The 18,931-nt window shown below is 42.1% G+C and overlaps 1 protein-coding gene across 1 annotated transcript in view; it reads left to right on the top strand.

The window, feature by feature from the left end:
- Positions 1 to 539: 539 nt before the first annotated feature.
- The window catches only part of LOC126982125 (uncharacterized), a 32,673-nt gene continuing 14,281 nt past the window's right edge, over positions 540 to 18,931 (top strand). The window contains 5 exon segments of the mRNA XM_050833947.1: positions 540 to 588; positions 4,602 to 5,414; positions 6,353 to 6,455; positions 6,457 to 6,481; positions 7,635 to 7,811. Of these exon segments, the coding sequence (XP_050689904.1) occupies positions 540 to 588; positions 4,602 to 5,414; positions 6,353 to 6,455; positions 6,457 to 6,481; positions 7,635 to 7,811 (1,167 nt within the window).

Here is an 18,931-nt window from a genome sequence, read left to right as displayed (position 1 = left end):
CAACCAGGGTCATAAAACTACTCCTGGAAATGCCCACAACTCCTACGAAAGCCTTGTCAAATATGTGTTCTTGGGCGGCGAAATGTCTTATAATACGACCCTTCGAAATAGAATGATATGCATGATTGTGATGTGGTCAAAATTAAATTCGGCACCCCACGAATGGAAGTTCCTAAGGGCCGTATTACTAAACATTTCGTCTCCTAATTTCACATATTTGACAAGGCTGTCATACGAGTTTTGGGCATTTCCAGCACTAGTTTCATGACCCTGGTGGTAGTTTAACCCTTCTTCTATACCATGAACCTAAAGAAACATGCATTAAAACCCAATTGACACCCTCTATGACCTTTAAAAATAGTTTATGTTTGAAGGGATATTGTCTTATAATACCAACCTTAGAAATACAATGATATGCATGATTGTGAAGTGGTCAAACTTACATTCGGCACCCCACGAATGGAAGTTCCGAAGAGTCACCGCGCAGTTCATGAGACATCTGCGTGTCGGGAGGAAGTGAACCCCCATACCGCGCCCCCATGAGCCAAGCGCCCCAAGACCCATTTAGAAACTACGGGGATGTAGAAGGTGACGGTAGCGGGTAAGCAAGGCACCAATCTCTCTCTCTCTCTCTCTCTCTCTCTCTCTCTCTCTCTCTCTCTCTCTTAGGTAAAACACACACACACACACACACACACACACACACACACAAAGAACACACACACTCAAAGAACACACACACTCAAAGAGAGAGAGAGAGAGAGAGAGAGAGAGAGAGAGAGAGAGAGAGAGAGAGAGAGAGAGTTTTGGCGCCTTTCCATAAATCTACCTACCGTACGTCATTCCACTCCTTGTCACATCACACTTTTCCTCCATCTTTCTCTATCTATACTTATGATCTCATATATAGAAAGAGAGAGAGAGAGAGAGAGAGAGAGAGAGAGAGAGAGAGAGAGAGAGAGAGAGAGAGAGAGAGAGAGAGAGAGAGAGATTTTAAACTTGGTTGCAAACGTTTTCCACGGTTCATATCTGTATGTATCTTGAAGCTTGGATACGTGCGTGATTCGTCTTGGTTCTCTTACTAAGGGCCGCTTTCACAGTCGTTTTGTTTGTTTTGATCGTTGGCAATGGCTGTTATCGCCGCTATAGTATTTCCACGTAAAACTGGGCGATGGGGTAGTGGCGGCTGCTGGGTTAGCCTAGCCCCGCACCTTGCCACACACTCTCAACACCTCTCGCTTCCTCTGCAGCCGCCACTACCCCATAGGCCAGTTTCACGTGGAAAACTATAGCGTCGACCGCCACCATTGGTAACGATCAAAACAAACAAAACGACTGTGAAAGCGGCCCTAAGTTACTCACGAAGCCGTTCGTTGATGCCAGCTGCTCACTGTAAATCTCGTGGGTTATTGCTATGTAAAAGCCTTAAGAAAAAAAAGTTAGTTCATCTTTCTCCTTTACGGCAATAATCACAAGATTTGGGGAGGCGGTGGCCGAGTGGTCAGCGTGCGGGCGTGGTGAGCCCGTGGACCTAGGTTCGAGTCCCACCGAAAGACGCTGATTTTTCCATCCTTCGCCGAGTGTCGGAAGACTACCCACATGCTGCCCAGATCTTCAATCAACCGTAACTAAAGCGACTTCGGTCAAGAGGGGCACGTAGGGGCAGCGAAGAGAGTCATATATCACCGCCACCAACGGGCAAGGGTCGCCCAAGAGGCCCCTCAAGACAGCCTGCCGGTGTCGTGTTCCTGGCTGTCCCCCCTTTGTTTACAAACATAAAGGCGGATCTCCATGAACACGGATCCGTGTACACAGCTGGCCGCGTGTACAAGCATGACTGTTCCCCCAGTGTTTTCAAGCATGTGAGGCATATTGTTTTATTTCTTCATAGAAAAATCATTCATGAATATATATATATATATATATATATATATATATATATATATATATATATATATATATATATATATATATATATATATATATATATATATATATATATATATATATATATATATATATATATATATATATATATATATATATATATATATATATATATATATATATATATATATATATATATATATATATATATATATATATATATATATATATATATATATATATATATATATATAAGCTGCATTTTGCCTTTTTTACAGATTGTATGAAGATCAATGAATATATTGCTAAATTCATCTCTAAATCTATATATTTTTATTTATTTATTTTTACATCAAAGGATGCTGCTCAAGGGCAACAAAAAACGTACAAAAAAAAAAGCTACTCGCCGCTCCCACAAAAGTAAAAAGTAAAGAGTAGCCGAAAGAGAGGTCAATTTCGGGTGAAGAAGTGTCTTGATACACTTTGCTTGAAAAAGGTCAAGTCATAGGCAGGAGGATATACAGACAAAGGAAGGCTGTTCCAGAGTTTACCAGTGAAGGAGTTGAAAGAATGGAGATGCTGGTTAACTCTTGCATGAGGGGTTTATACTGTATTGGGATGAGCATGATTAGAAAGTCGTGTGCAGCGGGGCCGCGGGAGGGGGGGAGGCATGCAGTTAGCAAGTTCAGAAGAGCAGTCAGCATGGAAATAGCGATAGAAGATAGAAAGAGAGGCAACATGGCGGCAAAATTTAAGAAGTAGAAGACTCAGTAAGAGGAGAAGAGCTGATGAAACGAGGAGCCTTAGACTCCACACTGTCCAGAAGAGCTGCGTGAGTGGAGCCCCCCACACGTGAAATGCATACTCCATATGAGTGTGGCCATACGAAGGCGGACAAGGCCCCTATAGTATATGGAAAGCATCTGTGCGGGGGAGAAGAACTGGCAGAGACGATACAGAACGCCCAACCTCGAGGAAGCTGATTTAGTGAGAGAGGCGATATGACGTTTCCAGTTGAGATTTGGAGCTAAGGATAGACTGAGGATGTTTAGTGTTGAAGAAGGTGACAGCTGAGTGTTGTCAAAGAATAGGGGATAGGTGTTTGGAAGATTGTGTCGACTTGATAGGTTTAGAAACTGTGCTTTTGTCACAAACGTAATAAACGTAGGTATATGCGGGGGGGGGGGGCCGTATTGTTAGGGGAATGGGTACAATTTTACAAGTGCACCAATCTGGCACTGGCAGATGAAACTTTTTTTTTTTGTGGTAGGTTTTGAGGTGTTATGAAATAATCTGGTAACTGTTTCTGTCACAAATCATTAAAGGATTGGCTTTTGAATGCCTGTTGTTCACCCGCCACATCCAACAGCTGCAGCCGTAAAATAACTCGCAGAGAGAAATGTTCAACTTCCTTACTGTTTCTACATTTCACTCATTGCCCACAAAGATCACAAGCGGACAAAGTAGAACAAAACCAGACAGATTATATTAATGTTTTTCTTCCTTTGTATCCCCTCAGTGCACATGCGTGGTGGAGAGCAGAGACACTTTTTTCTGAGAAGAGGCATTTCTCGCATCACTGGACCGCGAATTGGAGCACGCTGCCACGTCCCGTCCCACGCTGCGTATTTCCACGCCCCGCCGTGTGCCGAATAAATTTACTAACCAAACGTAACCTAAGATGACCTACCTAATGGGGGGGCTTCACACCCCTCGACCCCTATAACAGTGTAGCAGCGACGGGCCAAATTTGTGGCTTTACCGTGTAGCAGCGACAGGCCAAATTTGTGCCATGATTTTAACCCCCCCAAATAGATGATACATAATCTGATCACAAATGCTTTGATATATATTATGAAATGGTATGTGTGAAGGGTGATTTTTTCTCATTGATTCTCATGATCCCCGACTGACACTCACAAACACATGGCTATTTTCCATTACATTTACGTCCTGGATTGATGCATAAGACTTTCCTGTGGTACAAATACGTTCTTCATTTGAATGTGAACCACAAGGAGGAAAGCATTTCATCAGGTGGGCTGAAAAAAGACTGTGGTTACCCAAGGATGAACAGCAGATAAAGGGAGGTGGTTAGCAGATGCCGTTGTAGTTACCAGAAGAGGGTGGTTGAAAAACTGTTCTCGGTCGGTTCCCGTGGATTTCTTACTCTGACCTTGTCCGTTGTATCTGAAATCCGTTATAAGCGGGTCCGTTATATCGAGGGTTTACTGTATATGTTGTTTTCTTTGATTTACTTACAGCAAGGCAGGTATATACAGGTAACTCGATTTACGCGAGCATTGTGTCCTTGAAGAGGTTGCGTTGCCTACTGTATCACTCTGATTCCTCTCCCTCTCGTGGTTCCTCCTCTGGCTGCTCTTCCCCTCGTGGTAGCACAGCAGCGAGGGTGTTGTTGTTGTTGAGTAGTGTGGCAGCGTGGGTACTGTATTGTTGTTCAAGTGGCGCGCAGGAAGAACTGAGCTCAGCTGTGTGGCCGCGGCGCCGTGTGAGTCCAGTTGCGTGAGACATCTGGTGACCACTCCATAAAATATCGCGTATAAGTGAAAAAAACGTGTAAATTAAACATTTATTTGGATTTTGGATCCCGCGTTACTTAAAAAACGCGTGAACCAAACTCGTGTAGATCGAGAGTTACCTGTATTATGTATTCCTCACATGCTATGCTGTCTTACACATATTTTCTTTCCCAGTATACGGTGAATTTGTGAAGGACAACCTCTTCCAAACCACCATCGACAAGATCAAACAGCTGTGCAATCAAATACCTGCAGCTGGAGGGACGCAAGGTAACAGCGGAAGCGGCAGCAGCAACAGTAACAACAACAACAACAATAACAAAAATAGTGGCAATGGCGAAACCAAAACCAACACAAAGACACGAGGCTGTAACAACAACGGCAAGGCTGAGAAACGATGGCCAGTGGGTGAAGACGCCTCAAAGGAGAACGGAGAAACATGCCCCGTTACACCCACGACCATCAACAATAACAACAATAACAGCAGCAAGGTCAGCACTCCCAATAGCTTAGCAGGGAAGGCGGTGGACTCTCAGAATGCCCAGGAGAAAATCGCACCCCCTACCGACAAGGAGGGAAAGGGGTCAGAGGCCAAGTCACCCGCAGCAACGACGGGAGTGACGGGAGCAGGCTCATGCGTAGAGAACCTCTCGTCTACATCTGCCATCCCTTCTTCTACTTCTACAACCACCTCACCCTCATCGTCATCCAAAGACGACTCGATACCACTAAAAAAGGATGACACTTACACTACTGTCAACCTACGCCGTTTGTCCCTGAACTCGCCTTCGGGGTCTAAGGATAAGAAGGAGGAGGCGGCAGGGACAGGAGCGGGTTCGGGCTCAGGGGCAGGGTGTGGGACTCTCAATGATTCCAGTTACATCGATGTTCTTAACAACATTAATTACACACGCCTCCTCACCGACCAAATCTTGGCTGTGGACCGCCAGGTTGTAGCCCACTGCAAGGCTCGTACCGACATGTCTGGTGTGTACCTGTCCTAAGTCATCTCCCTTCAGCTCTTGAGTGCAGTGTTGGATGAAATGGATGTTTGAGAAAGAATGACAATGTTTGGTAGGATGGATGTTTGACAGAAGAATGGCACTTAATAGAATGGATGTTTGAGAAAGAATGACAATGTTTGGTAGGATGGATGTTTGACAGAAGAATGGCACTTAATAGGAAGGATGTTTGAGAAAGAATTACAGTGTTTGGTAGGATGGATGTTTGACAGAAGAATGACACTTGATAGAATGGATGTTTGACAGAAGAATGGCACTTAATAGAATGGATGTTTGATGAAGAATGACACAGTTGATAAAATGGGTGTTTTATAGAGTAATAACACTGCTTGATAGAATGTCAGTGTTCAAATAGAAGAATGACAGTTATTGAGAGAGTGAAAATGTCTGATAGAATGACCGTGTTTGAGAGAAGAATGTCAGTGTTCAAATAGAAGAATGACAGTTATTGAGAGAGTGAAAATGTCTGATAGAATGACCGTGTTTGAGAGAAGAATGTCAGTGTTCAAATAGAAGAATGACAGTTATTGAGAGTGAAAATGTCTGATAGAATGACCGTGTTTGAGAGAAGAATGTCAGTGTTCAAATAGAAGAATGACAGTTATTGAGAGAGTGAAAATGTCTGATAGAATGACCGTGTTTGAGAGAAGAATGTCAGTGTTTAAATAGAAGAATGTCAGTGTTTGATAGGTGTTACCCAGAGAATCTTCCTTACCCTATCCCTGACTGTATATCCCACAGGCCTTTGTTTCACTTCATTTTGGTCTTCATCGACAATTTCCAGCCGATTCTTGCTAGGTTATATTTTTTGTATCTTACACAAAAATGATATATTGTTTACACATCATTGTTATCTACATGATGCTCCCTTACGCCTCCCACTCAACCTCTTTTCTCCATTAGGGTCGACAGCGGTGGTGGCTGTCCTGGATGGGGAGCTTCTGGTTATCGGCAACGTGGGAGACTCTCGTGCAGTGATGGCAGACCTCAAGGGGTCCACCATACCTCTCCTTTGACCACAAGCCTAACCAAGTACGTGTTTGTTCCCACTGTGGTAGAAAAAATGTTTACTCAACTGGTAATTATTAGTAGACAAATTTTATCAGTAACCAAGGATATGTTACTTTCTATACTTTGGAGGATCCTTACACACACACACACACACACACACACACACACACAGGGGCTTCGTGGTGCAGTGGTTAGCACACTCGGCTCACAACCGAGAGAGCCCGGGTTCGATTCCCAGGCGGAGTGGTAAAATTTGGGCGGCTTTTCCGATACCCTACGCCCCTGTCCACCCAGCAGTGAATGGGTACCAGGTATTAATCGGGGGTTGTGTCCCGTCTCCTGGGGTCTGTTACCTTCTATAATTCCTTCCCCTTCTGTCTCTCCGGCATATGACCACAGATGTTGCGCCGACTAAACCAAACTTTCCACACACACACACACACACACACACACACACACACACACACACACACACACACACACACACACTCTCTGTCTTTGTGTCAAACCAGTGATTACTCCATGAGACTGATTTGATGCCTATTACCTACAAAGTCTGTGAACACCAACTTTGACTGTATAGGGGTATGGCACGCTTCTCAGACAGGCCGGGCTCACTGCATTGTTTCTGTAAGAGACAACCCTGGATGGAGGAGGCCAAGTCAGCAGATCTTGCTATGAGATACTAAGGGCCGCTTTCACAGTCGTTTTGTTTGTTTTGATCGTTACCAATGGCGGCGATCGATGCTATAGTTTTCCATGTGAAACTGGTCTATGGGGTAGTGGCGGCTGCAGAGGAAGCGAGAGGTGTTGAGAGTGTGTGGCAAGGTGCGGGGCTAGGCTAACCCCGCAGCCGCCACTACCCCATCGCCCAGTTTAACGTGGATATACTATGCCCATCAGAAGTACGACTGATAAAACTTCTAGAACCGGCAGCATTATTTTTTTTTATACAGTACTATCAGTTATTTTGGGGTATCTGTTAACTCTCTCTCTCTCTCTCTCTCTCTCTCTCTCTCTCTCTCTCTCTCTCTCTCTCTCTCTCTCTCTCTCTCTCTGTGTGTGTGTCTATGTGTGTGTGTGTGTGTGTGTGTGTGTGTGTGTGTGTGTGTGCATCTCTCTCTCTCTCTCTCTCTCTCTCTCTCTCTCTCTCTCTCTCTCTCTCTCTCTCCAGCTGAAGGAGTGTCGCCGCATCAAGGAGGCTGGTGGCTTCATGAGCTTCACTGGGGTGGGGCGTGTGGCAGGGGTGCTGGCCACCTCTCGTGCCCTTGGTGACTTCCCCCTCAAGGAGCCTCGCCAGCTCATCACTGCAGAGCCTGATGTTTTAACTTTCAGCCTTTTAGATCATAGGGTGAGAAATTTATGAATGAGTGATATATGTATACAGGTAACTCTCGATTTACGTGAGTATTGTGTCCTTGAAGAGGTCATGTAAATCAAAAACACTGTAAATCAAACAAGAGGTAGGTTTGTACCTTTATTGCCTACTGTATCACTCTGACTCCTCTCCCTCTCGTGGTTCCTCCTCTGGCTGCCCTTCCCCTCGTGGTAGCACAGCAGCGAGGGTGTTGTTGTTGTTGAGTAGCGTGGCAGCGTGGGTACTGTATTGTTGTTCAAGTGGCGAACGGGAAGAACTGAGCTCAGCTGTGTGGCCGCGGCGCCGTGTGAGTCCAGTTGAGTGAGACATCTGGTGGACACTCCATAAAATATCGCGTATAAGTGAAAAAAACGTGTGAATTAAACATTCATTTGGATTTTGGACCCCGCGTTATTTAAAAAACGTGTAAACCAAACTCGTATAAATTGAGAGTTACCTGTACCTGGAAAAACTACTTCTTTTGTTTCAGAAATCTTCTTTTGAGTATCAAGTGTTACTTTTATTGGAACATGATCAACATGTCAACATAAGTCACAAACTCATAGACAATCCGTCAGTGATACCAGACTACAAAAAGCAAATTTCAACGTAGCCCATGAGCTGCTTCCCCCTGTGACCTGGGACCAATTTAACCTCACCGACAATACAATCGACAACGTGTGGAATGACTTCAAAGATAAGCTTTTGGGGGTAGAGAAGGCTGCAGTGCCTACGAAACCCAGGCGAGTAAATGGTGTCGTGGATCCGCCGTGGATGGCCAGAGAAATAAAAAGGGGAGTAAACTTGAAAAAAAAGAATTATAATCTGATGAAAGAGAATGTAGAGACAGGATGCAGAACATGTATTAATGCCTGCACCCAAGAAACACAACTCAGTAAGTATTGTCTTGGACACATAGAAGAGTTTTTGGATCCTTCTTTTCTTGTATTTCAATTTTTACTTTTTTTTATTTCATTTGCATTAGCTTGTATTAAAACAACTCTTTTATCACTCATTAATTACTCCATAAATGATCTCACCGTCTCGTATCCCTGGTAGCGTGATCCGGCTTAAGTTGTTATTGGAGACTGGTGTTCGGGGATAAACAAGGGAAAAAGAAAATATACATTTATTTAAAATTAAATGAAAGTAATTGCCTTACGCAATATTCTATGTTCAAACGATCATAACGCTGGCATATTCAGCAATGGATACAACATATGACAAACGACATGTCTTTAAACATAATACTACAATTTGTGCTCAGTTGTTGCCAATAATAATAACACTCGTCATTCCACAAGCAGTGGTTTGTTTCTCTCTGCTTACATCACAATATTTAAGTACTCTCCTCACATCCTGATAACACATTCCTATAGTATAATCTACTACAATTTCACGGAAGCACCAAATTATACCACACCCAGTGGTTTCTACCTTTGCTTTACATCGCAAACAAATAATCACAATCCTGTCCCACTCACAATCCTACAACACATCTCCTACATTATAACCTCCAGGACAAAACAATCGGTTTCCCTTAGATTCTCGAATTTCTACTCACGATTAAAATCACAACAGCCATTCTCAGCTGAGTGAGTAGCAAGTCTGCTTGAAGCGAGTGCAAGGCTCCGTCTGCCCATATCACTGTTGTCTAGGTCACATTTTTCCTTGCTTGAGGCGGAACTACATCTTTGACACGCCTTCATTTTCTACATAACCAGTAGCCAATACTTCCTGTCAACAACCATTGGCTCGCTCATTATGTTATATTGTTTACTTCTCCTACTATTTGTGATTTCACTCTTAAGACACTCCCACAGTGACTTCTCTTTTCAGTTATTCGCTTATAGCATTTCGTCACACCGCACGTGACATGTTAGAGTCCTCTTGAATGGTTATCCACACTTCCTGACCACGCCTACTGGGTATCTGTTTTCTGTATGTGGGACTGGGTATTTTCCATAACCTCTCAGTAGTGTTAGTGCTTATCAGATGTTTACAACTTTGTATATCTGACTAATTGCTATCCTTCCTTCTCCTATCATATTTACAATTCTTGTCTCCATATCTCCACTCGGTATTTGGCTCTGATTGGGGTCACTATTAATTAACTGTGCTGCTATGGTCATCTTCTGTTTGTCCATATTCTGGGTCCCAACATACTTCCCCTTCCGGAAGATCTCGCCCCTGAGATCTCACAGGTGTTGGTGGAGAAGATATGCCTTTCAATGTCTGCAGTGGGCTCGAGTCTGGAAGCAGGCGTCGTCGTGCGTAGCGCAGGACGTAGGAATACCCCACGGCAGACGTCACCAGCAGAAGAACCAGGATCACGACAATGGCGAAGACAATCTACCAATGGATTTCGGGTTGAAAGGGCTGATCCGGCTCGACCACAGAATTTAGGGGCTGCAAGCCAGCTGTTAGCTCCTGTAAGGGGATGGACTCAGCACTGCGAAGAGATGGAAGGTCAGGCAAAACGGACCAGATAAGATGGCCTGTAAGAATTCTTGGAGAGGAGGGAGGTGGAGAGGGAGAGGGGCGAGAGAGACCGTGATGGGGGGCCCCTCCACAACTGCCTCTTGTCCAGGAAGTGTCAGGGATGGGCTGTGGGCGTTGCAACCTTGCCGAAGCGTCAATATCCCACTATCCGTGAGGCTGACAGTATGTTTGTTTACAGGACTGGTAGTGCATGTGAGTGTCAGAGTGATGGGGAAGGCAAGTGAATAGGTCCAGTAGCCAGGACCTTTTATAAACATAAGGGGAAATGTTTTTAAGACTATTGTGTGGAAGAAGTTAATCACTGACTTATGATTCAAGAAAGCAGCCGATTCACAAGAGGCTGCGTGACTATATAGCCTCATAGACGGGGTCTGTGGGAGGACAAACTAACATATGGTTATTCTTGTTACAGTGTTCTATACTAGAAAGAAGAAAGTATATTTTCCTATTCTCACTGAAGGCAATATATCTTGAATAAATACTATACATAAGATAGTAAGTGCTATTCTGCACAGAAAATGGAAGGGAGTCGATTCGAAAGACATCAAAGGTGTCAGGCGGATCTCCTCGTAAAGGTTTGGTGAAATAGAAATTACGAAAATCGTGCAAAGCCGTTGTCCTGGAGGACACAGTTATCATATCCCTATATAAAGCTAAAAAATCAGGAACTGCAGGGAACAAAAGACCTGGAGGCCGAACCTAGGCTTCCTCTAATGTACTTAACAACTGTTGGTCTCACATAGTGGTTGGAGTTATGTATGTTTGCAGGGAAGCCTGCAGACTCACCTTTAAATCCTGTCTACCTGGACTTATGTGTCTCAATGCTTAGTCAAAATTTAACAATGCTTGTAGGAGATTTTTTCTCTTCCTAATGCCAAATTCAATAGAAAATTGGCGCACAACTTGGTTCAATACATCTACAGCTGAATATAGCCTATTAAAGGCAGATTGCATGGCATGCATATTACTTAACGATGTTGAGTTTTCCATAATAAACATTTAACTATATTAAATCTTTCTCAGTTAATGACTCTAGTACTTTATTTTTTCCATGAATCGTGTCAACTTGAGCCTGGGTCACAGTACCAAATAGGTTATTAGACAAGGATCGTTAGGAAAATAATTATTTCCCGTTTATTTTTATTTTTATAATTCATAGAAGCATGCAGCTTGTTTTGAATCGTAGTCATCACATAGCCTAAAACTTTTCTTAGATGATGCAACAATGAACTGAATTCATTTTCAAAATTAAAGAGTGTGTATTTTATTGCTTTTACAGGTGGATACTCAGGTGACATTTGAATAACATTTCAAGTTAAAGAAGCAGTTAAATTCCGTGCTTTATATAATGCAGCTCAAACATCTTCTGTGAGAATAAACAGTACTATAGTCTCTGTCTGGGAGAACTATAATATAGATAGTATGTGTGAAACTTTGGCCAGCACGTATCGGGGACTCCTGTTGTGTCATTGAGTCTTACACCGAAAGAGTCAAATAAATCTGTGGTTTACTTCGTCATATTTGCGCTTAATTATTGCTTTTTCATCCTCATACATTATCCTTGTTTTATATCGTATTGGCTTTGACACTACATTAGGTAACTCTTGTACCGTAGAGGAAGAGCGAAGGCCTTATCTATGCTGAGGTGGCTCTGAAAGTTTGGGAGTAACCTGAGAAGGTAGGGCCTGTGCATCAGCTGTTTATTGCTGTTGTAGAACGAACATTATTTAATGCGTCATGAGTAGCAGTCACCTTTCCGCTACGAGTTATCATTTTCGGTAGAACTAGTCTCTGTACCAGGGTTGAGCATGCAGAAAATATTTCAGTGTCTGTTTCCGGATTTAAAGGGTATGCTCGCCTAACCGTTGGACATTGCTGCACATCGATGCAGTCTTCATGAAGGACTTTCAGTCTATCTGTGTGGACCGTTGAAACCTTACTAGTCCTGAGGTTCCTAATTTTTACCACTACATCACTGATCTTCTCTATTACCCTGTAGGGTTCATCAAAATAGGCTGCAACTTTTTATTTTATTTTCTGTTTGAGGAACACTGTTTCCAACGCTGATAGTTTTGATTTTTGTAGGTTTGTAGTATTTTTCCACTTCTCTACTTTCTTCAATGTAAACGTGGCATCTATCATAAACTTTCCTTGCAATTGCAGCCATTTCCTCTTTATAGGAGTAAATATCATAAACTTTCCTTGCCATTGCAGCCATTTCCTCTTTATAGGAGTAAATATCATACTTTCCTTGCCATTGCAGCCATTTCCTCTTTCTAGGAGTAAATATCATAAACTTTCCTTGCCATTGCAGCCATTTCCTCTTTATAGGAGTAAATATCATAAACTTTCCTTGCCATTGCAGCCATTTCCTCTTTCTAGGAGTAAATATCATAAACTTTCCTTGCCATTGCAGCCATTTCCTCTTTCTAGGAGTAAATATCATAAACTTTCCTTGCCATTGCAGCCATTTCCTCTTTATAGGAGTAAATATCATAAACTTTCCTTGCAATTGCAGCCATTTCCTGTTTATAGGAGTAAATATCATAAACTTTCCTTGCAATTGCAGCTATTTCCTCTTTATAGGATTCAACATCATACCAGGGCTGCTGATTTTTTTTTTCTAACATAGTGTATGGTATATGAGGATCTCTAAAAATCCTCTCTCTTTCCCTCTCGATAAAAGGGGACTCCTTTATGGTGCGATGATACGCAGCATTATAGGCCAGGGTGACTGCAAGTAAGTATCATTATATCCCAAACGGACACATTTCCTAGAACCATTGTCCTCAAAATGTTAACAACGGTATAATTTGCGCGCTTTATTATTTTATTTTCACTTGTATGGTAAGCCGTTATTTTCGCGTGTCGCACAGGTAGCTTCCAATTTATCTCCTGCATCACGGAATTAACGAACTCTGAACCTTGATCTGTAACAACTGTCTGAGGAACACCGTGTACACAAACAACATCCACGTACAACGCCCTTGCCATTTCGCGGGCTTCCTTACTCCGTAAGGGTACTGTAATCAAATACCTTTTAAAAACATCAACTATGGGCATTACGTATCGAACCCCATTGTCCGATACACCCATGGGACCCACAAGGTCCATGTGTATTCTCTCAAAAGGAGCGGTGACGTCTGGATATTGCCGCCAAGGAGCAGGGTGCAAGTTCCCAACTCACTTTTAAAACGACTACCATGACGCACTTCCTTACATAATTTTCTACATCCCGTTTCATTCCAGGCCAGAAAGCGAACTTTCTACACCGACATAACGTAACTTTGGTTCCTCCGTGCCCTGCAGTGGCGACGAATGAGCCAGAGTTATCGCCTTGGAAATACTTGGGGGGTAGAACCACCACCTTAGTGGCTTCTCCGTACGGATTCACTAAAACACATTATTTTCCACCTGCAACTCTGACAGGGGCGGCATCTCACATTATGCCCATCTTCAACACAATATAACACATTTTCCACCTGTACCTCTAACAGGGGCGTCTTCAACACAATATAACACATTTTCCACCTGTACCTCTAACAGGGGCGGCATCTTCACATTATGCCTTTTTTCTCTGAGTCTTTGCTCAATCTCATTCATGGGGCTTCCTTCTTTTAGCATACTTATATGCTGGCTGCTCATCATGCAGCTCACTAATCTCCTGAATACTCCAGTCAAGTGTGTGGCCAATACACTCACTATTCAGGTCCATACATATCATATATTTTATTTTCTCATCTTTCGGCGCCTGTTTCTTTTTCTACACTAGTGCAATACCTTGCCCCTCATTATCCACGTGTTCCACGGTTTTTGTTGCTCCCCGTCCACAAACATTATCGCGCGTGTCCTTCTAATTCAATCTCAGTGTCCTGTTGAGCCTTCATCCTTGATAAAAAAATATGCTACTATATTTTCCTTGCCAGGCAAATGATTGATTGTGAAACCATACTCACTCATGAGAGTCTGCCATCTAGCTATCCTGCCGTTGGGACTAGCTACCTGTAACAACCAGACTAAAGGTCTGTGATCCGTGTTGATCTCAATAGGGTAACCCAGTATTAATGGGCGGTTTACGTGCAACCCATAAATTACAGCTAAAGCCTCTCGTTCAACTGTACTGTACCGCTGTTCTGCCGCGTTCAATTTCCTACTAAAAAAGATACAGGTCTTAGTTCATCATCATTATCCTGTTGTTGCAATACTCCACCAGTATTGTAGTAGGACGCGTCAGTAGTAAACACGAAAGGTTTGTTAAAGTCAGGAATTTGTTTAGATTGACTGTATCAAGCATTCTATCTTTAAGGGTTGAGAACGCAATTTTTGCTTCATCTGTCCATGAATGGATTTTTTTTTCTTGTGTATCTTTTTTCCCTTTGTAAATTTTTAGAAGAGGAGCAACAATTTGTGAATAATTTGCAATAAATTTGCGATAATAATTAGTCAATCTAAGAAATGACTGTAAATCATGAACAGTTTGGGGGGCCAGGATGTTTTGTATGGCCTCCAGCTTGCTAGATTGAGGTCTTATTCCCTCTGAGCTGATGACATGGCCCAGGTAATCTACTTTTTCCTTAAAAAAGTTACACTTCTCCATCCTAATAGTCAGTTTGGCTTCCTTTAAGCGTTCCGGCATTTGCTCTAAGTTATCTGGATGATTAGAAAATATATCGCCCAGGATAATTATGTCATCAAGGTACACCTGAACCTTGTTACCTTATAGACCTGTAAGGACAGTGTTTATTATTTTCTTGAAGCAGGACGGGGCTGTTTTAAGGCCAAAGGGGAGGGAAGTAAATTCCCAATGTCCTGCTGGAGAAGAAAATGCCGTCTTTTCTCTGCTGATTTCATCTAGGAGGATTTGATAGTAACCCTGTTTCAAGTCTAGGCATGAAAAAAGCTTACTATCTCCCAATTGATTGAGTATGGTAGTTATATTAGGGAGTGGGTACCGGTCATCCCGTAGTGTCTTATTAAGTGCCCGGAAGTCCAGACAAAGTCGTAGTACTCCATTTTTTTTTTTTGGCACTGGAATAAGTGGGGCATTATAGGGTGATCGCGAAGGGCGAATCACACCCTGTTGCTGGAGCGATATAAGTTGTTCATTTACTCCGTCATGATAACTGATGTGAATGTTATATGGACGCCTGTGCACTACTTCATCAGTGTTTTGCTTGATGGTGCTTAGAAAATAGGGCGTTACTGTTAATGGTTCTTGTTCTGTGGAAAACACTGTTATATATTTATTTATTAAGGACTTTAATACCTGATTCTCTCTCTCTCTCTCTTCATTTTGGAATTCAGCGTCAACAATTTGATTGAGGCTTTTCTTCATTGCTTCAAGCTCTGCAAGCTTCAAGTCTGCCTTAACTGTGTCAGCGGTCTGTACAGTAGATATTTGTGGCAGATCAGCGTATTGCTCATGAGTGACAGGTTTCACAAATCCTAACGTTGTATTATCATCTATCTTTACACTTTCACTTTCAATATTCAAATACGGCACAGTGACATAAGGTCTTTGATTGTCAGGTGAAGGGGTCAACTTAACTATCCCTGAGCACAAGACTCTAGCCTGAGTATTACTAACACAAGGCTCAAATAAAGCTTCACTTGCCTGTAGTTGCGTCAGTAGCGTTATGTAACCTGCAACAGATGCATGCAGTTGCAAAGGTTCCGCTGCTTGGAAACGTACGGCCTTATTTTCAGTGAGACATTCTTCATTTCCATCTACATTTAGCTAAGATCCTTCACCTCTAGATATAAGACCTATTTTTCCTAGCATAATGGGTTGTATTGGCATGGTTTCCCCTTATCTAATAAGTTTTCAGCTTCGTTCTTTTGTTCCTCATTTAGTTGCCATGTTTTAAAACTTATCTCGTGTTGCATGAAAAATCAGTACTCAACACAATAGGAGTCGGCGAATCTACATCGCGTGTTATCAATAACTCTTGGAAACTTCTTTTTCCTTCCATATTAACTTGTCTTTTATCGTCATTTTCAATAAGGTATCTTTGCACAGAGACAATATTCACGGGTTTCGCTTCACATTCATTTACTGCGAGCCCTAATTCTTTAATAAATTCATCCGTTAAAAACTCACACACGCTCCTGTTTCTAGGAGTGCTGCCACTTTTGCATATGTATTATCATGAGTAGTGCGATCTGCCTACCAAAGTTACTCTTGAGTTATGTTGATTATAGCCTTCTTTTCATTATTTTTAAGGTTACTCCCTTGTTCGTTATAGCCTTCTTTTCCTTATATTTAAGTGAGGCGGTTACTCCCTTGTTCGTTATAGCCTTCATCTTATTATATTAAAGGTTACTCCCTTGTTCGTTATAGCCTTCATCTTATTATATTAAAGGTTACTCCCTTGTTCGTTATAGCCTTCATCTTATTATATTAAAGGTTACTCCCTTGTTCGTTATAGCCTTCATCTTATTATATTAAAGGTTACTCCCTGTTCGTTATAGCCTTCATCTTATTATATTAAAGGTTACTCCCTTGTTCGTTATAGCCTTCATCTTATTATATTAAAGGTTACTCCCTTGTTCGTTATAGCCTTCATCTTATTATATTAAAGGTTACTCCCTGTTTTGTTCTTCGCTTATTTTCCGTTTTTTCCACCGCAAGTGTGCACGCTTATTTATTTATTTATTTATTATTCATTTACTTATTTAATGTTATTTATAGTAGTTAACTGAGGGGGGCACTACCCTGGCCTCCTCTTCCTCTGATTCTCCTACTTCACACATTTATCTTAATACTTCACACTTGTCCATATGCTTCATTTATTTATTTTATTTTTTATTCTTGACTTTTTATCCATACCTCACACTTTTCTTAGTAATTCACATTTTTTCTAGATCATACTCTACACTTCCTACCTGTGGGGTCGCGGGTTAGGCCTTTATAAAGTCACTCTATGGCTGCATGCCCGCCGCGGCACACCACACACTGTGTGTGTGTGTGTGTTCCCCTCCATCCTGGGGTAACAATCCTAAAACAAACAAACCTGGGAGGCGGGACACTGCCGCTGCCTGTCACCTGACACCCTCTCACTGATGAGTGGATCGCGGCGCGGGTGGAGAGAGACTGCCCATCCCTCTCCACTCCGCCCGGGGAAGGAACTCATTAATCCTAGGTTGTGAGTCGCGTGAGCTACCCATTGCACTACAGAACACCAATTGCTGGCCAGAGTTTCAACCACCATATCGTCAAAGTTCATGTCCTCCGGAAGAACCAATAATTATATAATTAAATCGTCACTATTATTTCTGCCACTTAAAACGAGCAAAGCTTAATAAAAATGAGAGGCATTTTCTCGTCAGAGTAAATTAAACAAAAGCACTGTAAGCACATGTCTCTATTTATCCCTATACCGCTGCCACCAGTTTTGGATCCTTCTTTTCTTGTATTTTAATTTTTACTTTTTTTATTTCATTTGCATTAGCTTGTATTAAAACAACTCTTTTATCACTCATTAATTACTCCATAAATGATCTCACCGTCTCGTATCCCTGGTAGAGTGATCCGGCTTAAGTTGTTATTGGAGACTCGTGTTCGGGGATAAACAAGGGAAAAATAAAATAATTTATTTAAAATTAAATGAAAGTAATTGCCTTACGCAATATTCTATGCTCAGACGATCATAACGCTGGCATATTCAGCAATGGATACAACATATGACAAACGACATGTCTTTAAACATAATAACACTCGTCATTCCACAAGCAGTGGTTTGTTTCTCTCTGCTTACATCACAATATTTAAGTACTCTCCTCACATCCTGATAACACATTCCTATAGTATAATCTACTACAATTTCACGGAAGCACCAAATTATACCACACCCAGTGGTTTCTACCTTTGCTTTACATCGCAAACAAATAATCACAATCCTGTCCCACTCACAATCCTACAACACATCTCCTACATTATAATCTCCAGGACAAAACAATCGGTTTCCCTTAGATTCTCGAATTTCTACTCACGATTAAAATCACAACAGCCATTCTCAGCTGAGTGAGTAGCAAGTCTGCTTGAAGCGAGTGCAAGGCTCGGTCTGCCCATAATATCACTGTTGTCTAGGTCACATTTTTCCTTGCTTGAGGCGGAACTACATCTTTGACACGCCTTCATTTTCTACATAACCAGTAGCCAATACTTCCTGTCAACAACCATTGGCTCGCTCATTATGTTATATTGTTTACTTCTCCTACTATTTGTGATTTCACTCTTAAGACACTCCCACAGTGACTTCTCTTTTCAGTTATTCGCTTATAGCATTTCGTCACACCGCACGTGACATGTTAGAGTCCTCTTGAATGGTTATCCACACTTCCTGACCACGCCTACTGGGTATCTGTTTTCTGTATGTGGGTCTGGGTATTTTCCATAACCTCTCAGTAGTGTTAGTGCTTATCAGATGTTTACAACTTTGTATATCTGACTAATTGCTTTCCTTCCTTCTCCTATCATATTTACAATTCTTGTCTCCATATCTCCACTCGGTATTTGGCTCTGATTGGGGTCACTATTAATTAACTGTGCTGCTATGGTCGTCTTCTGTTTGTCCATATTCTGGGTCCCAACAGAGTGTCTGAAACAATAG

This window comes from Eriocheir sinensis, chromosome 4 (genome assembly GCF_024679095.1).
Source record: "Eriocheir sinensis breed Jianghai 21 chromosome 4, ASM2467909v1, whole genome shotgun sequence".
Taxonomy (NCBI): Eukaryota; Metazoa; Arthropoda; class Malacostraca; order Decapoda; family Varunidae; genus Eriocheir; species Eriocheir sinensis.
Note: the sequence above shows the minus strand (reverse complement) of the source record. Positions and strands in the feature narration are given on the sequence as shown.